Raw genomic sequence first — 23,695 nt, 5'->3', positions numbered from 1 at the left:
AGTACCTTGTTTATCTACTCTTCGCTTGGAGGCACTGGGTGGGAAATACTTAATATTTAGAGCATTAAAAAAACCCCCTATATTTTGTTTTCATAGATAATAAAAGAACAAAGCAACAGTGGAGGGTGCAGTGAAGGAAACTGTTATATATATAATATCCCAGTCTGATGAAGAGCTCTAGAGAAATTGAAAGCTTTTGTGACATTTTGGTTGGTCCTAATAAATGTACTCCTTGATGGATTATGGACCAACATCACTTTATTTGCTTTGTGTGTTTTCTTTTGTTTCAGCCTCACAGCTTGTCCCATCAAAATAAATGCTTTCCTGGATAACATAGCATTCACTGAACATTGTTCACAAATCCACACAAATAGTTTACAAATAGTTTCGTGGTACTTACTCAACACTTCTGGAGCTGATCCAAATTCTGGTATTACCGGTTTCTAGGCTTGTCAAAACAATAAGCAATATTGATTTAAGGTGACAATTCTACACATCCAAGCACCTTAATAAATGTGTTTACACTCAAGAGGCACTTGCCAGGACTTGCTATCTTAGATGGAAAGCTCTTTGATATAGCAAGACATGGGTGATGAAATACTTGATACGAGAGTTGAGTTTGTCTAATTACAGAAAGAGTATGCTGAGAGTATGCAGGTATATTAACATATTTCAAAACATCAATACTGAAAAGGATTAGCACTTTTGTCAGGAACTCTCACTCTGTGACGCTACATCAAATTGTGAGCTTCCCCACCAGCCAATCCTATAGCGCCGGGACAGGGAAACTCAAAACATGTTGCATAACAGAGTAAGTGTTAAAACATGTTTGACAAAGAAGGGGAAGAATTAGCCATGGAAATGATGCTTTGGTGACAGCCTGATCACAAAAATGTGTGGGACAAGCTCTGGGCTTGGTAGGATTTACTTGAAATACGCAGTTTAGGATTGGGCTATAAGGATTATGTTTATATTGTAAACAGCCTTGTGATCCTGATGAAAGGCAGTGCAGAGATTTAATTAATTAATTAATAAGAAGCTGTATAAACTGATGTATCGTAATTTGCACACAAGTGCTCATAAAAACAATGGTAGAATTAGAGCTTCATTACAGCAAGAGATAAATGATAATTTCAAGGCACAGAGCACACTGCTTGGTAGCGTGTGCAAGTATCTCACGTGTGTCTCTGGTGAAGGTAAGAAAATAACGTGGGAGCTCATATGGGTCAAATTTATACCAGAAATAAATGTGTGAATTAGCTCTGTGAGATAAAATTTGCCAGTGACTTGGGCTTCACATTTTCAGCATGAAAATGTGCCTACTACCAAAATGTGCCTACTACCAAAATGGCACATGCAACGTTGTGAGAAAGTACAAGTTTTTAGGAGTTTTCTGAACAGTCCCATCTCACCTGCACCCCCAGTTTAATCAGTTGGTTGAATCAAAAGCATGAACAAGCTCTGTAGTCTGCTTATCCAGTTAATAGAAGACAGGCTATATACCTACCACACCTTTAAAGCACATTCTTTCCCTCAAAGAATTATGGGCACTAGTTTAGTTTGTTAAGAAGAAGAAGAAGAGTTTGGATTTGATATCCCACTTTATCACTACCCGAAGGAGTCTCAAAGCGGCTAACATTCTCCTTTCCCTTCCTCCCTCATAACAAACACTCTGTGAGGTGAGTGGGGCTAAGAGACTTCAGAGAAGCGTGACTAGCCCAAGGTCACCCAGCAGCTGCATGTGGAGGAGCGGGGAAGCGAACCCGGCTCCCCAGATTACGAATCTACCACTCTTAACCACTACACCACACTGGCAATCAAGGGTTTTGGGGAACTGTAACTCTGAAAGGGGTAAACTAGTGTTCATAATTTTTGTGGGAAAGGATGTGCTTTAAAGGTATAGTGTGTATGCAGCCTAAATGGGGAGAAATTATTGAGCACCTTTGCAGCGCTCCTGTGGTGGTGTGTCCTTTGAACAAGCCAATAATAATTTTCTGGTTCAGTGTTGACCTGTGCCCATGATGAAAGCAGGGCATGTCAAATGGATGTAGTTCACTTGAGTGAACAAAACCTTCAAGTCAACTCTGGCGAAAATGCTACCTTCTGAGTTGACTTCTGTCATGAGCCCCATGGAGATGTCACAGAGGGGATGGGCCAATTATGAGGTTTTTTTGGGGGGTGTTAAGTAAAACAGGGTGTTGGAGCTTAATAACCCACAGGAGGACCCAAGTGGGTTGAGGGAGGTGAAACTGGGACCTCAAGGAATGCCTCTGCTGCAGGAGGGGTCTCAAGTGAGTCAGGAGCTGGATGCTGGGGGAGGTTCAAGTGGGTTGCCAGAGAGGTGAGCTACCCCTGTGATATCGGACATCTCTGGTCAGGCACCTCCTCAGTAAGCAGCCTCTGCCTGGGGACGTGACAGAGAGCATGCTGGATACTGAGCTGGCACCTCCATCATCCATGACACAGAGAAGCCAGTGCCAGCACAAACAAACAGGACCAGCCCACTCCCAGAAGCGTCCATTTGATTGCTCAGATCAGAGATGCCTTCACAAACTGCATGCCGGGAAACCTTTTGCCAACCATAAATGTATACATTTAATGGCTTCAGAGGATAAACTGAAAACACGTACCAAAAGATGAAACCACAACGTTGTTTTTGGTGCCATGCTTTTTATTTAAATGGAAGGGAAGGACTACACTGTACTAGGTAGGTAGCACTATGACAATATCTTACAGCACAGCTTCTGAAAAAATAGGGTAGCAATGCTCCACAAAAGTGGACAAGTAAGCACACGATACACTGTACATTTCTCAACGGACGGTGCCCATTTAAATTAGAAATAAACAGAATTTGGCTTTAAACAGCCAAAGAATTTTTTCTTTTAAAAAAACCCACCAACAGTCATCCAAAAATGGTTTCAGTAGCTACCATGACTGTCAGAGCTTGAACACCTGGCCTGGAAATTAGGATGGGTGGCAAATTCTGTCATATAAACAATAAAAACACCCCGCTCCCTCGATGAAAGCACCGGTGTGTAACTGATAATGTCACTGATGAACACCGGACTTCTCCATGAAAGGCTTTTATTTTCTTAAACAAGATCCCAAATGAAGACATACTGTCATTAGAAAATTTGCAAGCTTAAAAAGAAAAAAAGTCCTTAGTTCTCCTAGTATGTAGTAACATTTTAATCCCCAAAGTCTCAATTTTTTAACTGTATTATTCACATCCTACCTTTCAACATTGCACAGACATCTTTTTTTCTGAACAGTAGACAAAATTCATAATACATTCAATAATTTAAAATGACACTATGTTGCCACATTTTAAAAGAAATTATCCTGTTTAGATAGGTGTGCATGAATCAGTCAGTGGTATGTATCATTAAATTATATTTTTCTTTTAGCAGGAATAGTTTAGTTAAAAATCCTTCCATGTGATCTCCTCCATCGTCTATCCCATATATGTCCTAGCAGCTCACCCCCAACTTGGGCAAGTTTTAACTTAGATGTATGCTTACATGGGTATGCAATATATTTTCCCTATGCCATTAGTTGGAGGATAAGCCTCGTTGGTAGAATGCATAGACCTTCTATCTCCTATTTTTAAAATATATATAATATATACACAGTATGTTTACACTTGAAATAGAAGATGGGTTAGATATCCTGGTTCATATACATGCAAACAGTAGGAATCAGCTAACCACAAATAGATCAGAGCCACATACCTATTAAACAGGTGGGTTTTGTGTTGGGTTTTTTCTACAGTTTTAACAAATATACATAAATATAAGAACATAAGTTAAAGTAAATATTGATTGCATTTCTGAGAAAATGCTGATAAAGAACCCAGACACATTGATGCCTAAGGCCTTTTCATAATTTTAAAAAGGGCTGTTCTCTAAATTATTTAAGGACTTATCATTCCTATACATCATCTATATAAAGAACAGAAGCAGACTGTAGTGAAGTACTACCTCTCCAAGTCAAGCAGTTCAGTGGGAGAAGTGTACAGAATTTTAAGTTTTCCTTTGTAGGATGCATAATAAAAAGTAACAAACACTTTAGACAGCTAGTTCAAGACTGTCTTGAAGTTCCAACACTTGTCACAACACTGAAATGGAACAGGTTTAGCAATAATTCAAGTCTTTTCCTGAGAATGAGGTTCCACCTAGATCCCCTCCCACCCCCCAACTAAGTCCTCTGGTGTACAAATGTCAAAAAAGCAATCACAAAAATAAGGGTAGGTTTCAAGTTTGAGCTTTTCCACCTGCTGAAACAGTGCCTTGCTATATCTGTATAGGAATCCTGACAATAAGAAAGAAAAAGAAAGCAACAAGCAAACCTCCAAACAGAAATAACTTCTCTAAAGGAATCAGATGTGCAGCCCTTTGTTAATACTGAAAAAAGGTGCCCCAGTGATTATTTTGTAAATGTTAACATTGCTGTATGTGTGTGGCTCTCAGCCATTCTTGGTTTCAATACACTCAAGATTGTCATGTATCATCATCAATACCATAATTTATATTAAACAAAATTAAATTGATGTCTTGGAAGAAAAATTACTTTGGTCCATATACTGGATGGCAACCTGGTAACACATCAGAATAGCTTTCATAGAGCAGGCTTACTCAATATAATTTTCTTCAAGTTTCTCAGAAGGACTCATACAAAGTGTCTACTTTTAAGACAATTAATACTGTTTTGCTTAGGATTTTGAAATAGCCATCCAGGCCGTAATCTCAGGAAGCAATGGTAGATGTCTGCATTTGTTTAGTGGTGCTATTTTATTTGGGTCACCTGTCATGCCACAGACACGTATCGTCCCCTTTGCTAAATCTCAGAATGTTAAACAGCAGTTTGGACTGAACTTCCTGTTCAGAAGAAAAATCCAAAACACAATAGTACATGCAAAGATCTCCCGTCATGCTTCCCTGGATCAGGGCAATGGTGGATTTCTAAATATAATGACAATACCTTTATAAAATAAGTTTCCTTGTGGAACAAGCAATGACAGCCATCACATTTCCTTGCCAGAGGTTAAGACATGCTAGCAACATTTAATCCTGGACATCCTCTCCAAGGAACTTTCCTGGTGCAAAACCCTTTGAAATGAATGAAAGTCAAAAAAAGAACGGATAACTTCATTTCATTGCAAAAAGGTTTGTGCCCTCTGTTACCGGCAGGCCACTTAAAATTTAACGGTATGGCAACTCAAGACAGAACATTTCTCCAGTGAAGATATAAAGAGCAGAAGCAAATTCCAAAACAAGCATAACACACCAAAGTATAAGGCAATGAATTTAATATATACTTTAATTTCAGTCACTACAGATTTGCAAACATTCAATAATTCAGTGTTTTAAAAACGAGAGGAAATGAACCCTATAAACTGTGAGCACATACCCATCTCCACTCTTGAGTCAGTCTTTCATGAGCACACGAATGCATAATCACTTAAGTGTCAGTTTTCTGCAAGTCTTCAATACTGTGTTTACATTCCAGTTGTGCATGATGACAGAGCTTTTCTCTTCGAGTTCAAAGAAATCTTGTTGGCAAATAAGAACCTATTTTCTAATAGGCAGCAAATACGAAGTGCAAGTTTGCCACAAACATGGCAAAGTACCCTACCCCCCTCCGAGTTACTATGCCTTTGTAGGTAAGAGTTTTTTCGGTGTTACTGGTCTCTTGCTCTGCCACAAATGGCTGTGGATGGTAATAGCGTCGACACTGGCAGAGAGCGTTTTAGCAGGTATGTGGCTGAACTGCTTCCTGTCAGAGTTGTACTTATAGAGCCCCTCAATCATCTTCTTACTGATGGACTTGGGGCCTATTCCAGTCAACTTACTGATTTCTTCTGTCTCAGGGCAGTACGTGTACAAAGATCGGAACTGGCAGCCTGAGTCGCGGAAAAGGATAAGGAAGTTGTTGGCATCTGATTTCTCCATTTCCTGAAAGGGGGAGGGGAGGAAAGAGGGTTCAAATTGTGCACAAGTTAACATCCAGTTTATGGGTATTTTCAATGCTCCTACACTTATGACAGAAACTATTTCATGTTATTGAAAATGTAATAGCATTGTAAGCTTGGCTTATTTACACATGTATGAAGGCATCACAAATCCAACAACAGAGATACAACTTTCATATCATGGACCTGAAGTTGCACATTCGGTTGCCATTAACTGTTCAACAGTAAATTATAGAGAAATCAAGTGTTATACATGCATGTGTGAACAAGCAATATAGGGTGCCAAGAGTAATTTTAAAAACTACATTCCTGGTGCACCTGACAGTTATATTCTTATTTCAACTAATGTTATAACTATTTAAAAATCTTTATCATCAGAACAAGCTCATGAGAAGTGTTAGTAGAGAATTTCACAGTGTATGTATTCCTATTCTGGCAAGAATATTGTATTAAGGAGACAGCTTAGCTTAGCAGAGGACACAGAACAGAGGATGAAAAGGAGGTTAGGAGTTTCAGTGCTATGGCTGCACCAGGAATACCATTAATGCACACCATTAATGTTTACGGGGTCTTAGTAAACAGAAAGACCCCCCTCTGAACTTGCAGTGTAAAGAAAACTGTTCCCCCCAACACTTCCTACCTAGCCACAACCTGAACCTCAGATTTTCAGTTTCTTCTTCCCCCCCTTCCCCTTTACAGGTTTGCCTTACCTCTAATATTTTATTCTTCTGACCTTCGTTTACTTTTCCAGCCAAGCAGCAATGAGCCAAGGCATTCTGGATTATATGTTTGTTGGATTTTGCACTGGGTTCTTTGTACAGCTTTGGTCCTAGAGAGAGAGAGAGAGAGAGAGAGAGAGAGAGAGAGAGAGAGAGAGAGAGAGATTTTTAAAAACATATATATGAATAAATGAACATGGTTTAGAGCAGGCAGAGGCGAGGAACTTTTCTGGCTCTGGGGGCCAGACCTTTATAGCTGCACTCCATGGGCCAAATTTGACAGGTGGCCAGGGCAAGGAATTTCCTTCAAATCAAACTCTTAATACTCCAGCTTCTCAATCTTTATTATAGTTGGGGTATTTAACTACCACCTGATACTAAGTGAAGCAAGATTGTAATCTGGTACACTGGCTTGCTGTTATTACTCTGTATTACTTTTTCTCTGCTACTTACTGGCTTTCCCCACCACCACCACCACCACCACCCCAAAGCATCTACATGTTCTTGTTTGTAGCAAATAATTCAGCAACAACTCTTAATATACTAACCTGTATATTCTGTAGCAGAAGCCACAGAAGATGTTGTTGATGCATTTTCCCAATCCTTTTCTCCATTACGACTTCCGCAACGACTTGGAGATATGAATCCTTCCACAGATTCAGACCTAAAAGTTGCATTTAAACAGGAAAGAAGATTTGGCCAATCTATTACCAAGCATGATTTCACAATGAAAAAAGGTAGCATTTCACAATGAAAGACCTGAAGATAAAGCACTGTTAAACACAAATATGGAATCAAATGATTTAATAGCACGTAAGTTCTTCCAAATGTCCAAGTAGCTTCAGGAATGAGTGGGAAGAATGTCAACTGTCCATCAGGCAAAGCTAGCTAAATTCTGAAAAATTGGCGGGTGTTTCCAGCCCCTTTGCCCTTATAAAGCTTTCACAAAGAAGAAAATCTGAGTATGAAAGCACCCCCTCCACTTCATATTAGTCTACACAACTTAAAGAGAATTTAATTCACTTGTAGATATTTCAGCGGCTTCTTAAAATTAAGGAGAGCTGAATGATTACATTTTTAGAAGTGCCATCCTGTGTTTGTTTATATGTCCTGTGTATGCCATCCCGTGTGTGTTACTACAGGTGTTGGCTTATACCTAGCAGTCCAATAAAAAAATGTACACACCAACAGATGCAATTAAACAATTCCCTGCAGCCTGGAAATTAAATATGTGTAGATCTGTTTTGTGGCGACTGTGTATGAAAAACGGCCATAGGAACATACACAAAGTTGGTCAAATCTAAAGAGCCATGAACTGTTCTTAATTATGCATTAAATACTGCCTCACTGAATGCACACTGTTGTGCCAAGTTACATAAATATGATCATTTCTCTCAAATGTAAATTGGAACTGAATATTTACCTTGGCGTTCTCTTGCCCGATTGCACACTGTCGTCTCCGGTGTTCAATGATGCCAACGAAAGGCTAGATGCTGAGGGGAGATGGGGGGAACAGCAACACAGTGAAGGTGTGAGCCTAGGTAAATGCAAGGAACTTTAAAAGAATGCAGATACAGAAAACAGAGTCTGTGAATTAGATGCACCACCAGGAAAGAAAATTTGCTAAGTTTTCTAAGAAATATTCTCTCTCTTTACTGGCCCTACGAACTCTACATCTATAAACATATAATGCATATTTTATCCTCATAAGTCTTTATATAGTAATGGTAAACGATAGCATGGTTATAGGTTGTTCTAAACCTAAACATCACCATGGAGCTCTGTATCAAAAGTATGGAAACCTACTTTAAAAGTAGAGGCAATGTTCTCGTATCGGTCCAGGTCATGCTGACTCAAAATTTAACTATGTAAGGAGTGATGAACCAATCATTCTTTGCAACTTTTCTAATGTGATAACTAGGCATAATGAAAACCAGCAGTCTGGTAGCATTTAACAACCCCTCTGCCCCCCAATCTCTGGGCAAAATGTCAAAGCTAGAATATCAGCATCAAGACTCCTCCTTATATTTATTACCTGGAGGCCCCTTGATTGGAGTTTTAGGTGACTCAATATGATCTCTGTGAATGGATTTTGGACGTGGCTTCTTTTGTTTGGACATGTGGAGGCGAGGCTTTATGACAATGTCCATATCTTCCATCAGTTTCAGCTGCTTCCGCCTTATATATTCTTGCTTAATAAACTCTCGACGTGCTCTTTCATCTTCCTTCTTCTGACGTTCTTCCTCAGACTTCCTCCTTAGAAATTCAACATCACCATTAGCAAAGCCATCCTTCTCACAAAATAAAACCATTTTTTCTGATTATGTTACCCGAATGCCAAGTATCTCTGTTACATTCCCAGAACATATCCTGGTTTCCAAATTTTAGTGTACATATTTTAACTGTATGCTCATGCTAAGCTTTGTGGAGCAAGTCACACAAGTACTGGCATAGTCCTAAAGATGCAGTTGAAGCAGATTAGGGTAAATATTAAGTGAAATGCCCCTTAGTACTGGCGCTGTGGGTTAAGCCATAGAGCCTAGGGCTTGCCAATCAGAAGGTTGGCGGTTTGAATCCCTGCAATGGGGTGAGCTCCCGTTGCTCGGTCCCTGCTCCTGCCAACCTAGCAGTTCGAAAGCACACCAAAAAGTGCAAGTAGATAAATAGGTACCGCTCCGGCGGGAAGGTAAACGGCGTTTCCGTGCGCTGCTCTGGTTCACCAGAAGCGGCTTAGTCATGCTGGCCACATGACCCGGAAGCTATACGCCTGCTCCCTCGGCCAATAAAGCAAGATGAGCGCCGCAACCCCAGAGTCAGTCACGACTGGACCTAATGGTCAGGGGTCCCTTTACCTTTACCTTTATCACCTAACACTTTAGTATTGTGTACCCGTAAATATCAGGTGGCTTTTTGGGTTTCTTGGTAATATTCAAAGAATAATTAGTTATGCAAGAAATTTATTTTAGAATGTTCACATTTTCACATTTAACTGAAGGTCAAGATTGGACACACAGTGTTTCATTCATTCTGAACACAGGAGAGCTGCAAATAGCTTCTCTTTGTGAGTGATTGTTGCAGTGGCTGATGTAGGTGCCTTTTTTGCTCACTGAAGGGGTGAGGCACAGCCACACCAATGTGTGGCCATGCCTCTTTCAGCTCTTTTAGATGTGGCAGCCATTTTGTGTTATGTCACACCTCTGGGCACCCATTTTGTGACTGGCTTTCCACAATTTCCAAATGTGTCCCACTGGCCTAAAAAGGTTGGTGACACCTATCTTAATCAGTTAGTAGAAAGTTTTAAGTGGTCTTAGCATAGGAAACAGTTTGACAACAAGGATCTCTCAGAATGACTAGCATCTGCAGTTGATCTTACTTTGTTTCTTCTTTCTTATATTCCAACTCTGCTTCCAGTTGCTGCTTCCGAAGTAAGGTTTCTCTTTCCCTTCTCAATCGCTTCTCCAGCAATGCCGCCCGCTTCACTGCCATTTCGTTTTCAGCCTTTTGATCATCCTTGAAGCAACATTTAGGAAGGAATGTCAATTATTATCTCAACATTGGTAGAAGACTTTATCCACAGTACAGCCATTGAACTAAAATGGATTGAGATCAAGAGACAAATTTAAAGATTGGTCTGAAGCAGGGGTGTGGCACCTGGGGCTTCCAGATGTTGCTGAACTACAACTCCCATCACCCTGATCATCGGTCATGCTGATTGGGGTTGATGGGGCCAAAAACACGGGGACCGGCACAGGTTCGCCATGCCTGGTCTAAAGTTACTGAGACAACAATATCAAAATATGGTAAAGGTAAAGGGACCCCTGACCATTAGGTCCAGTCGTGGCCGACTCTGGGGTTGCGGCACTCATCTCGCTTTATTGGCCGAGGGAGCCGGCGTACAGCTTCCGGGTCATGACTAAGCCACTTCTGGCGAACCAGAGCAGTGCACGGAAACACCGTTTACCTTCCCGCCGGAGCGGTACCTATTTATCTACTTGCACTTTGACGTGCTTTCGAACTGCTAGGTTGGCAGGAGCAGGGACCGAGCCACAGGAGCTCACCTCGGCGTGGGGATTCGAACCGCCAACCTTCTGATCGGCAGGCCCTAGGCTCTGTGGTTTAACCCACAGCACCACCCGCGTCCCAAGCATGCAAGGTCTAGTACTTATTAAAATTAGATTGTTCAGTTGTAGTATCATACCCCACTGGAAGCTGTGCTAGATTAACCACTCCTCTATAAAGGGTCACACTCCTCTGTGGACAGAGCATGTCTGTATTACACTCAACCGCAATCCTGTAACCTATAATTTGGTTTATTTACAATACATTTGTAGGGAGAAGTGAATAAAACTCCACTTGCAGAGGAGCTTAAATCATTTATTACCTGCCCTAGTGTTTTATTTTGAACAATACACGATGGTGAGAAAGGCAACAGAGGTGAGTCATTCCCCAGCTCCTGCCTGTTGCAACTGTGCTTCAAAACAGCTTCTCAAGCAGGTGCTTAGCAAGCTGTTTGGAGCCTGATTGTGAGGGGTGGATGATTCATGGGAAGAGTTAACCAAACACAAGTCACCCAGGTCCCACTCAACATAGACTCTGGCCATACCCTCTTGTTACACAGGCCCTGACCACCTGCCCACCACCACCAGAGGCAAAAAGATCCTAAATGCATGCTTGTGATGTCCTCGTTCACTTACCTTGAAAAAGAATCCACAGCACACCTTTTGGTCATCTTCCAATTGTTCCTTGTCACTCTCGCCCTCTGATTTCTCAACAGACTCTTCTGACTTTTCTGGTGGCTTCAAATCTGTGAGGGAAACTTCTATGAGGTTAACAGTTTTGGATGCAGGTTCTGGAAATCCTGGTGGGTTCAGCACCTCTTCATTTGGGGTAAGGCAGACAGTTTCTGTAATGGGCTGCGAAAGGACTTCAGACACTGTAGATTCCAGAGGCCTGGCCAGTTGTTCCTCTGGCTTTTCCTTTTCTGCCTGTTCTGTTTCTTTCTCACCTGCTGTTTCTTTGTCAGCCTCTCCCGTTGTATTTTTGACCTTCAAGCGGTTACGTTCACCATCATCTCCAAAACAAACAAAAGATCTAGTTTGAATTGATACCTGACTTGGAGAAAATCTTCTCAAACGAGGAAGGCTGTCCACAGATCGCGGTGCAGTCAAAGTGCGATTCAAAGGTGCTAATTTCAGTTCATTTGGCCTAGGAGTCCTTTGCATTTTACTGGGGAGAGTGGAATTCTTCCTAGAGGATGACTGTGGGGACTGGTGGGAAGATCGGGGAGACTCCACGGAAAATGGGGCAACAGGGAAGGGTGAGCCCGCAAACCTTAATGAAGGCTTCAGCTCCTGAACCTGCTTCTGAGGAGAAGGCTGAGGTGGTGAAATAACCCAAGCCTGTTGCTCCCTCATCTGCATAAGCATCTCTTGCTGAAGTGAGAGGCGTTGCATTTCTTGCTGCAAGAAATGCAGAGAAGAATTGAGCTTCTCAATAGATTTTGTATATTCCAGAAGGTCACTGTCATTTAAGTTTTCTTCCGAGGGGCTCACCAAATTGCATTGCTTTTCTATATCAACCGGTGTGTTGGGGGACTTCAGCCATTTCACGTGAGGATTTTCAGTGCTTGCTTTAATTGCCTCTGTGGCCTTGTTTAGTTGCTCACATGGCTTTTGGGCATCTTTTTCTTTCGGCCTACTGCTGTCCGTGAACACTTTCTCATCCTCTGCTCCAGCCGCCTCTTCTCTAAGTGGTGAAATCCCGTCACCTTTCTTTTTCACAATGTTAAGGAATGCCGTCCTTCCCATTTTTTGTCTCTGCTTCGTGAAAGCAGCCTCAACCTTCTTCTTCTGGGCTTCAATTGCTCGCCTCTTCTCTTCCAGCTTCATTTTCAGTTGCACCATTTCAGAGGCCAGTAACTGTGTGGTATCTCTTGCCTGAGGGAGAGGAGATTCCTCAGGTATTTGAGCCCAAGAAACCATATGAGGAATGTTCAGCTCAGAACCTTCTGGTGTAGTTTTCTGAGAACTGCTGCCACTACTTCTGCTGTCTGTATGATTCAGCTTCCTAAATTTCTGCTCTGCAAAGCTGGTCATTTTAACACCTGAACTTGAGGACGCACTACTGCCTGCTTGTGATTTGGCACTTACTGAGCTTGGACAAGGGCTCAATTGTTCCTTATGGTTGATGCCTCTGCTATCAAATTCTTGAAGGAATCGAGATGGTTCTTCCATATCAGAATCCAGGCTTACAGTATAGTCCCTCAAGGTTGAATCCTCATCCATAGTCTCTGGAATGTCTGAAGGGACATGTATTCCAGTATCTACTTCTGTATTGTCAGTCATGGGACTGAGAGCACCTTTTGTATCTGCAGTAATATCGGGATTACTCTGGTTGGGTTTAATATTTGAATTCAGGATGCTCATCTCCTTGTTGTGAAGGAAAAACCCATTTGTAATTTGCTCTGGCTGAGTAACACTGGGAGATTTCTCACTATCGTGGATAATCTGCAAAGCCTGCTCAATGCTTGGTGTCTCAATCCGATTGCCAAATTCATCGGTAACCAACCTGTTTTGTAGCGCTCCATTGGGCAGGCTGTATGGGTTAATCTGGTTCGCATTCCTTTGATTGCTGTCAGCCTCTAGATCACTGCAAAATTCCGTATCCTTTTCTTCTTCAATATCTTCACTTTCCTCTTCGCCATTCACAGGCTTGAAGGACAGGTTCTTTCTAACAAGTCTGGGCATACGGCTGGTATTTTGCGCAATGCCTTCGTTGCTGAGAGATCTAGTCATTCCTCTGTTTGGAGTCTCACGGATGCTGTCCTCTTTATCAAAAGAAATGTCAAATGAAACACCATGTGCTGAAGATCTAGAAAGGGAATTAAAAATGAGAATGCCATTAAAGCAACCCTCCATTTAAAAGGTTGGAAATATTCCAGGATTTTTATATTGAAGAAACAAGATATTTTATTTTATAGCATTAATGCTGGCTTCAAACTCTAGCAGTAAAATGCAATACAAGGTGACAGCATTATTAGCATTATCTAGTCCTACATCCATTGAGCATAAAGGTATGGTCTGCACCAAATGTTTGCTCATTTCAAGGTTTGGGGCCCTCCATATATATAGTAAATAAACAAATCCCTACCTTGCCTCTTTTTGATCTTCTGTGCAGCCCTTGTTTCTCACATCTGTTGCCCCTTTGCTAGGGCTTCTTTCTGCTTGAACTATGTGATCCCAGCCAGCCAGGGATCAAGCAGTGAATATGATATTATATCGTTACAGCACTACATAGCCAATCAAGATATGACTACCTGATGTCACTGAGGGCAAACAAAACAGACAGAGTGAGGGCTGTTCTTCTTGGACTGGTCATATAGGTGATCCCAGCCAATGAGATCACCAATTGCCCTCACTCTGAATGGGCAAACACTTTTACCCTTATTTTGTTACAATTTGTTGAATGACTGTCAAACGGAGGGGTGCTTTTTCCTGCAGAAAATGACTTCAAATCCATTTGGCTCAGACCCAACAAAAATCTACTACACAGTTATTTAATCTTCTGTTACATACATGTATTTCTTGTTCTGAATATCTTGAAAATGTCCTTGTGACCATTATATCATTTTTGTAAATATAAAAGTGAAAACCCTTCTCAAAAAGGAGTAGGGAATGTCCATTCTCTCTTGACTATTGACAGAAGCAAACAAGCAAGCCAGGAAGAAAGACCCACCACTCAATTTGAGCTACAAGAGGAGGCTCCTAAGTGGTGCAGAACTTCCATCTATTTTCCCTTTCTAAAATGCATGTGCTGGGGGGCATGTCGTGTTCCTTCTAGGGTAGTTTGTACATCTTTGGTCCCCACCCTGCACTCAACTCTTGCCAGTGGCTCCTAGAAGCTGTCTGCATGGGACAGCAGCCACACCCTGGGAACAGCTTTGACTCGTTGGATAAACCAGGTGAAGGGTAACCAATGGGTCTCAAACCTTCAGTGAGTTAGGGACTTTCCCTGCATTCAAAGACAGGTTCTGGCAGATTCAGCAGACAAGACCAGTAGTGGGTCCAGGGATCAAGAAGGCGCTTTCTGCACATGCTGTTGAAAGAAGTGAGGGGCAGATGGGGCTCGTCAACCTGGGAAGGTAGCACATCTAGGAGAAGGAAAACTCTGATCCTAAACTTCCACTGCCTTGTGGGATATTATTTGGGAGACGAAAGGGCTAAGGAGTGAACCCTATACAAATGCAGAGTGGAGGCTCTAAGATAGTTGGATGGCAACTTGTACGCCTCCTTCCAGCAACTCCTGATGCCAAGCGTATTGCTTTCACATGTAGCACGTACATGCACAGGATCTGCTTACTCTGTACCATCTTCCACAAATAAGAGGTTATGGATCTTAGAAGTGGGGCCTATGTCTATGGATTTGCATCTATAGAGCTTTTCACTTTAATGATTCTGGGCAACATCCAACGACGCTTGCCTGCCTGTGCAATGGAAATGCATAGCAGGGCCCCAACACTGGTTTTGGAGGGTCCCCCAAACCTCTGCAGGGTGAGGAGGAAAGATAAATGCAGAAGGCACACTTGTTCATGCTATATTAGATCTTGCTTTGTATGTGTATATGAGTCCTGCGGTTTTTCAGTGTACTTCCCCATGTGTAATCCATGAACGGTTTTTCAGAGTGAGGATATTCAAATGAAGGATTAATCCCCTTGCATCACACAACAATAGGAAATGAAACATTATGGCATTATGGCACCAACTAACCAATGACTTACCTCTTTTCTTTGGGCCATGTCCCTACGTATCCATCCATATAAGACATAGATGTAGATCGTCTAATGCCGCCTATCCAAAATCAAAACAAAAAACATATAAGGGTGAATTCTTTTGAAACTTTTAAAAAGAGGATTAAAAAACTTCCAGTTAACAAATCAAATAGGTGGCTTCTGCTCTTGATTCGATTTAAAGCAGACAGACCACATAAGTTCGTTTACATCTCATTCAACATTTTGCAGAAAATTATCAAAGAATGCACATCTATGGCTTTGTACATTACTATCCAGGTAAAATCCTAAGCCAAAGTACTTAAATTCACCGACATCAGTTACATTGGGAATGCAACCATTCAATGTACTTCTGTTGACTTTAACTAACATGAATTGTGTTTATGCCATTAATACCCCCCCCTATTTAAAAATATGCTTTACTGTGGAAAAAAAGAGATACACAGAGATGTGAATCACAAAAAAATTAGTTCTGCAGAATATTCCCACAATAGTCTATATTACTGCTTGCCTATGCCTTGTACTTTAAAAATATACAAAATGATTCAATTTAACTTGAAAAGTGTGATTCGCTTGTTCCTACTTCTCTTGCTCCACTTTTTTTGTGTTAATAATGGATAGCAAGGGAATAGAGTATCAGACTACGATGGGAGATCCAGATTCAAATATCCACTGAGCCATAAAACTCCCTAGGCAACATAGCATCAGTTACTGCCTTCATCATAAGCTACCTCTCTGGGCTGTTGCAAGGATGAGGTGGGCCAGAAAATGAAAATGTATATTGCATAAATAAAGCTTTCCAGGATAGATCTAACATAGGAATCTGCCTTATATCGAGCCAGACCCAGAGCATTACATTAGTCCAACAAGGCCAACTCTGTCTACTACACTGACTGACAGCAGCTATCCAGGATTTCATACAGGTGACATTCCCAGCAGGGGAATCATGCCTTTCCATGCAGGCTTGCAGCAGCTAGAAGTCTGCCTGCCAGCCTGCACACTTCCCTGGCCTCTCCTCTGCTGTTCTAGGCGGCCAGATGTGGCACACAGCTTCCTTCGGAAAGGGAACAAGGGATGGGATGAGGCACCAATACATCTCCTTGCCAAAGCTGCAAAGAATGGGGAGCAGTAATATAGCTCCCTGCCAAGGGTGAAAGGAAGCCCAGGTACGTGTCAGGAGCCAAAGTCAGGTGAAGTTAACTTTTTATTCAAAGAAACCAAAACAGCCCAGGCCTAGTGATCCCAGCAACTCTTCCCAATAGCTCTAGCTCCAATGAGACAGTTGTGAGGAATGAAGGTCCCCGTTTTCCCACAGCTGCCTAAGTCCCCTCCGCTCCAGGGCTTTCCCCCCAAGAAATCAGAGACTATGTTGGTGCGCAACCAAACTCTCCTCTGCTCTTTTCATTTCTATGTGTGTTCTGGGAGACCAGTGGGGAGGGGAGCTGGACACAGCAGGAGGGGAAGACTCCCTGGCTTCTTCAGCAGCCTGCCTCCTCCCTGTCTCCTGGCCCCACTCCTCTCCAGCCTCTGGTTCTGGACTGCTGTCTGTCACATCCTCTTCCTGTTCACTAAGCCCTGTTGCCTCTTCAGCTTCTGACACCTTTCTTTTCCCAGTCTGCTCCCTCTGACCACTCATCGCCATCCTACCACCAGCCCCCTGGCTCTGAGCCTTCTTCCCTTGAGGGCTTCCTTGGGGGTTCCCCAGAGGGTGCCTCCCACCACTCTTTTGCATCCAGTCAGTCCATGACATCACACACTTGATTCCCAGCCCTACTTGGAGATCCTGGGAATTCAACATGGGATTTTGTACAAGCAAAGCAGCTGGTCTACTACTGTGCTGCAACCCTTCCCCTTGTAATTCTAATAGTCTAATAATTCTCGGCACTCATATGTAGCATTCTGTAGTTTAATACTTAAAGATAAAATTAAAAAATGGTTGGAAAAAAAGGTTCCCTTCTTCTGGCAGAAGACATACTACCAACAAAGGAAGGGAACCTTTGGATAAAACAAATATGAACAGGGAGAAAGCAGAATATCTCAGCTTTTTGCTATTACCTGGAGCAGATGTATAAGGCTGCTGGTGAGCATGGCTAGCAGCTGGAATCTGATGAGATGGTGGGAAAGCCGGGCATTCCACACTGCAAACAACCAAAAACAGAACACCACAGTTAATTTTTTCTAATTTAAAATCTTGCAGCCCTGAACATTTCAGGGGACAATATCGTGCTTTAAACTAGGCCTGAAAGCATGAATTTAGTGCAATTAAAATATATTTCTAGATTTGAAAGGTCATAGTTTAACTGAATCTGTTATCATATGAAAAGGTATTCAGTAATACTTGTATTGGCACAATAATTTGTACCACTGTCTCAATTCAGTCAAAGAGCTAAATATAAATTTCCTACAACACGTGAGTTATCTGTGGCATCTGAGGGGTACTATTATCTCCATTACAGAATTTCTTAAAACATCACATAACTGCGATACTATGGCATTTTTAGAAATTGTAATTCCATCTATGAACTGCATGTTACAAATAATATATTCGGTGCTAGTAGTGTTACAGTGTTTATAGCTCACTTGGAGAAGAGAAGCCATGGAGTAAAGGGAAATTCTCCCTCAGTTTCTCACAATGCCACATTACTTTTTCACAGGTGTGAAAGGCTGCTGGAAGAAAAACTGAAACCCGCCCCCCATGGAGGCACAGCTGATTGTGCATTGCTCCTTGTATCACAGATGAATCTTATGGACACCACCAACCAAACATTCAGTGGCGTAGCGTGGGGGGTGCAGGGGGGGCCGGCCGCACCGGGCACAACATCTGGGGGGGGGCGCTCGCACTCGCAGCTCTCTGCCCCTACCTGGCTCACTCACTCTCTCTCACTGCAGTGCTGGCTGTGCGAATCCGATCCGAGCCGCCGGGTCACCGCCCACTGTGGAGGGGGTGGGTGCCAGGCGTGCGGTGCGGAGAGAGAGTGAGGGACTATCTGGGGGAGGGACAGTGCAGCAGCCGCCCAGCGCAGCGCTGAGCGCGGGAGAGAACCACACCAGACCAGACCAGGCAGCAGCAAGAAGAAGCTGGCAGCGGCGGCAGGTTAGGGGTTAGGGGACGCAAATTACTTGCCTTGCCCCGGGTTAGGGGGCGCAAATTACTTGCCTTGCCCCGGGTGCTGACAACCCACGCTACGCCGCTGCAAACATTTATAAAGGCTAATTGACTTCCTGCTGAATAGAACACCAGATCCTTAACAAACAAGATATTTGGGCCCTACAAGGCTCTATTAATTCCACTAGCAAGTTTATAAGCTGTCTCAGCGACAAAATGAGGACTTTGTGTCCTGACACTTGGAAGAAAGAGCTTGTTGTGGTGGTGGTTTGAAAATAGACTCACTATAGTTTGTATTAAAGCTTGTGGTTAAGTTAACAATAATAAATAAAAAGAGCCAAGCCGAAAAAGCTTTGTTGGGCACTGTTGTTTTTTAGTTAAAACTAGCCATATAAATACCTACAAAAAGGAGGTTGGGAATTATACCTGGCTATCAGGTCAGAATCGTGTGAAACTTCTGGATAATTTCTTCTATTGGCATTGGCAGCAGGAACAGAGGATGCTTCTTTTGCAACATCAGCTAAAATGAAGATTGACGTTTTATATATTATAGCTGTAGAAGTAAAAGTCAATCAAAGAACAACAGCCAAGCTGGGATCCGTAACATCAGAAGAACAAGCAAGCTAACACCATACACATCCATATAAATAACTAAATTTCTTAGCCACAAAAATTTAAAGCAACCACTTTGACACAACTTTAGAGTAAATTCATGTAAGAACCAAGACACAGGCAAAGCTTCAGTTGGTTTAGAATGCAGCAGCAAGGGTGCTCATGAAAATGCAGCTGTGTGAACATATTAGAACATTTGCATCGGTTACCAGTATGCTCCTGGGCACAATTTCAAATCACCTGCTACCTAATTTTTTTAAAGCTAGCAATGCCAGGGATTGAAGCTGGGACCTTCTGCATGGAAAGCACCTGTGTGGCATTACCACTGAACTACGGTCCCTCTCCTCAAACCCTGCCCAAGCTCCTGCTGCTATTTGCACTGTGGAAAGGGGGTTTGAGAAGACATTTGCCTGTGTCTGGGCAGATGCAGCTAATGTGACTTCCCATCCTCACCAACTGTAAATATGACCCCTATTTTAAAACTAGTTGCAGGCCAGGGGGTTATGTACTGAGTTAGCACTATTTTAACCTGACATCCATGGAGCGCACATAATTTAGCATAATGTGAAGCAACTAAGAAGAAAGGTTACCTTGAGGATGAACTACAACTCGAGGCTGAACGAATGATGGCTTCACTACTTCAAACCACCAGAAGAGCTCTGCCATGAACACCAAATAATTGCTCTGTAAATTAGAGATGGAAGCTTAATTAGAAGTAAAAAACATAGAGATGAATTGAACATCGTGCCCTTTAAACTGTTCTATCAGCACAAGAACTTCAACTTGCTGGACAATATGATCTCCTTTCCACTCCCCCCCCCACCCGCTGTTCTGGAGATTCTACACACACACACACACACACACACACAAACACACACACCCCTGAGCTGATGGCGGGGAGGAGGCAGAAAGTTGCATTGCACTAGTGAGGCTTTATGTGGTTGAATTTGGTCCATAGAGTATAGAGAAAATACACCTTTCTAGAATTGAGGGAAGAGCACATGGTTACAGTATATTAAGTGTCTCCCCCCCCCCCAAATTGTTGCATCTGTTCTGTACTAAAAAGCGAATCCATGGTCAAAACAAAAACAATGTTGTGTGCTTGATATGACAACTACCACAAGAGGCTTAACACTACACAGTACTGCTAAAAACCCCATGTAGAAAATTCCCCAAGCCAATGTTCAAAATGTAATTACTTGGGCACATCTTTGAAGATAGCAGTAATGTGGCTTCATGAAATTTGCTTGCATTCTTGCATGCCATGAACTTAATGTGCTAGCAGGTTCCTCATATGAATGTCAAAGCCATAGCCTGACGGACTGACTGGACTACAACAATAAGTGATAGAAGCAGGGAATAGTAAGCAAGGATAATGGTACCAGTTTTGAGGAAGAAATGGAAGGTTGAAATGCAAAGTCTGTCATAATTGGGAGGCCCCAGACAGGACTAAAGGAAGAAACCACTGCAGGGGGTCCCATTCTAGAGGAACTAGATCCAGTGGTATCTGTAAAATTAATATGTTGCTATGGTTTTTGCCCTGCAAGTAAGAACATTAAAATCCAGGATATTTTTCAAAAATGGCAAAGATGGTACAATTTAAATTACTGTTCATGGTTTACGTTCTTTTTCAAAGACTGAGTAAAATACTTTACGATTCTGGTCAGACTACTAAATAGCTTCTGACTATACCAGTTTGTATGCATTAAATACAGATAAATGGCTTTGAGTATCATTTCCCCTCCTGGCCACAAGATGGCAATAAAATGAAAGACTAAAGCGCTATATTTCAGCTGTCAAATGAAGCGATTAGGGTAACTCCTTACTCCTACACCTTTTACAATACAGTGTTATCTTGGTTCTCGAACTTAATCCATTCCGGGAGTCCGTTTGACTCCCGAAACCATGCGAAAACCAAGGCACGGCTTCTGATTGGCTGCAGGAGTTTGGCTTCCAAAAAACATTCACAAACTGGAACACTTCCTTCTGGGTTTGCGGCGTTCAGGAACCGATTTGTTCGGCAACTAAGCCGTTCGGGAACCAAGGTACGACTGTACATACGTCCTTCATTACCATGCCATGCAACTCTATAGTCATTCACCAACATTTTACTAAGAGCATATTATATTTTAAAACTGAAAGATGACAGAAGGTATAAAAGAACACATAAGTGAGGAAGTAGCTGGAGTCAAGATGAGATGAAGGCCCCAGTGAGGTACTGTGTATCACTGCCAGCTTCGTTGGCACTAATGCAAAAAACCCCAAACCTCCCATGTATAGCTCCTTGGGGTGGGAGAGAGAAGAGAATGTACTACTTATTGGTCCCAGATACCAGTGCCTTCTCTAAGACCATTCAGTATTGTCTACCAAGTGTCACTCTACACTTACTGTCAGTTCTCTAGGTTTCAGATGGAGGACGTTCCCAGTGCTACCTGGAGCACTGAACCTGGGGCGTTTTGCATGCAAACCAGATGCTCTACCACTGACCTATGGCTCTTCAGGAAACTGGATATGGTCATGGAGCAGCAGTGGAGGCCAGACCAAAACCAAACTTACTATGACCCAAGGAAGAAATACAAGGAGCTAAAACTATAGCTATGACCATCCCTGACGAGTTTGAGGAAGGACTGTTCAACTTCTTCCAAATGTTTCCAGTCATAATACACGATGGCATCATAAAGAGATTGAGCACACTGCAAAGTAAACTAGCTGGGACTTTGGAGCAGGCAATTCTTAGGACAGATTGACTCTTACTTAGGACAGAATGATCCTCTACTGCTCAGAAAGTTGGTGCACTGATGCTCATGCTTAGGAGCGGACTAAACAAAGAGAACAAAAGCCTTATGAAATGGGCTCACATCCCAGAAAATGAAAAGAAATGAGGAAAATAAGCTTGGTGTAATGATGTCAGATTTGGACCTTTATCATCTGTGTATAATAGATCCTCATGACAGTGTAATAATTGGTCAAACCTTATAAGAAGCAGTGGCTCAATATCAAAGCTATTGTTTTTTCCCCTTATGGTATACTGTGGGTGAATGAGGAAGACCTGTGATCCAGCCTTTCTCAATATTTAAGGAAATTTGATATAGCTGCTTTGCCGGAAACCTGAATGTGCACAAAAATGTGATTAATGGGTGTTTAGTATACATGCTAACAGCGGCAGCACCCAGAAAGAGTGGCAGAGCAACAGGAGATTTAGCCCTTTTGATAGCCACAACATTAAGGGTTATAGTAACTCTTTTGTTTCAGTACTCTTCCAACCCTGTGTTCCCCACTATATGATAATTATTCTGGGACCAATTGGAGGCTGATTTACTAAATCTGCAAAATGAATATTCTATTGCAGGTGGTGTGTAGGACTTACTTCTGTGTAGACAAAGCTAGGACTGTGCTGTTAACTATCTTAAATCAGTCTGGAGAAAGAGTTTTTGATCAAAGAAGATGGGATGAGTAATCAGAACACAAAAGGATTGTAAAATAGATATGCTTTATAGTTCATTCTGTTTAATAGTTTTAATTTAATTATTCTAAATGGGAATTCTAAGGAAGGTTTTGATAAGGCGTTTACATATTTAGGTCCCACAGGAGTGAATGGAGTTCTTAGGACTTTATGAGTGAGAAGAATGTCCAGAAAGTGACCAACAACCACCGTTGGTTCAATTTGCATTAAATGGCAAAACAAAACTTTTGCCCTCTGAACAAAGCCATAAAATTGAATCAGTCCAAACTACAAGACACAAATAAGGACCAGTGTGAACTGGTCATCATACATATTTTAAGCTGCATTTTTTATAAGCCTGCAAGCTGCCCAGAAAACCAAGTTAAAGGAGTGGAATATAAATACAATGAACAGACAAATTCCTTTTTCAATTACTGTGCAGGATGTTTGCTGCAGGATAAGATTTATAAATATGAAAAATAAGGGGGGGGAGGGCTAACTGATTTTTAAAAAATGCTTGACATCCAGAAACATAGCTCAAACACACACACTACCCCCTCCCCCACTATACATTTCAGCAACATCATGGAAGACTGTTTTTGAGCCTCAACGTTGTAAAAGCCATTGGCTCTGTTTGACTGATTTCTAAGCTCAGCTTTGAATGAGCCTTTGCCCATGTCTGCAGTTCCTTTGCTCTTCTCTTCTTGTTGCCGCAGTAATTTCATGCAAGCTACAAATGGCATTGGAATGGGAGGGGGGAATGCTGCCTTTGATATTAAAATGAACAGGAATATTTTCCATTCAAGAGATAAAAGAGGTGGGAGATAGCACTTCAATATTTTTTTATTGGATTAAAAAAACCACATTATACTGAACCAAGTATTTCATGCAATATACAGGTCAGGCTCCAAAGTGCTGCTCAGGCAAACTTAAAGGGTTTGCACTAGCCCCATGGAATGTGCCGCAGGGGGACCAAAAAAATAAATATGTATTTAACGCTTTAAACAAGTTTTAAATCTTGTTCAGATCCTGCCTATGACATCTACTGAGCCACCTATTA

At 42.0% G+C, this 23,695-nt stretch overlaps 2 protein-coding genes across 4 annotated transcripts in view; one reads left to right on the top strand and one right to left on the bottom strand.

The window, feature by feature from the left end:
- The window catches only part of DDX59 (DEAD-box helicase 59), a 114,291-nt gene that overhangs the window by 3,421 nt on the left and 87,175 nt on the right, over nt 1–23,695 (top strand). The gene's annotated exons all lie outside the window — the stretch shown is intronic.
- The window catches only part of CAMSAP2 (calmodulin regulated spectrin associated protein family member 2), a 188,232-nt gene continuing 167,187 nt past the window's right edge, over nt 2,651–23,695 (bottom strand). For all 3 annotated transcript variants that reach the window (XM_083620237.1, XM_083620236.1, XM_083620235.1), the window contains 11 exons: nt 19,784–19,877; nt 19,008–19,101; nt 17,531–17,613; nt 15,467–15,536; nt 11,385–13,560; nt 10,064–10,200; nt 8,726–8,946; nt 8,114–8,183; nt 7,239–7,354; nt 6,682–6,800; nt 2,651–5,954 (listed from right to left, as the gene is read on the bottom strand). In XM_083620237.1, the coding sequence (XP_083476363.1) occupies nt 5,649–5,954; nt 6,682–6,800; nt 7,239–7,354; nt 8,114–8,183; nt 8,726–8,946; nt 10,064–10,200; nt 11,385–13,560; nt 15,467–15,536; nt 17,531–17,613; nt 19,008–19,101; nt 19,784–19,877 (3,486 nt within the window). In that variant the 3' untranslated portion in view covers nt 2,651–5,648. The remainder of the gene's footprint in view (nt 5,955–6,681; nt 6,801–7,238; nt 7,355–8,113; nt 8,184–8,725; nt 8,947–10,063; nt 10,201–11,384; nt 13,561–15,466; nt 15,537–17,530; nt 17,614–19,007; nt 19,102–19,783; nt 19,878–23,695) is intronic.

The sequence above is a fragment of the Podarcis filfolensis genome (assembly GCF_964270895.1).
Source record: "Podarcis filfolensis genome assembly, chromosome: 6".
NCBI classification, from domain to species: domain Eukaryota; kingdom Metazoa; phylum Chordata; class Lepidosauria; order Squamata; family Lacertidae; genus Podarcis; species Podarcis filfolensis.
This window is presented reverse-complemented; position numbering and strand designations above follow the sequence as displayed.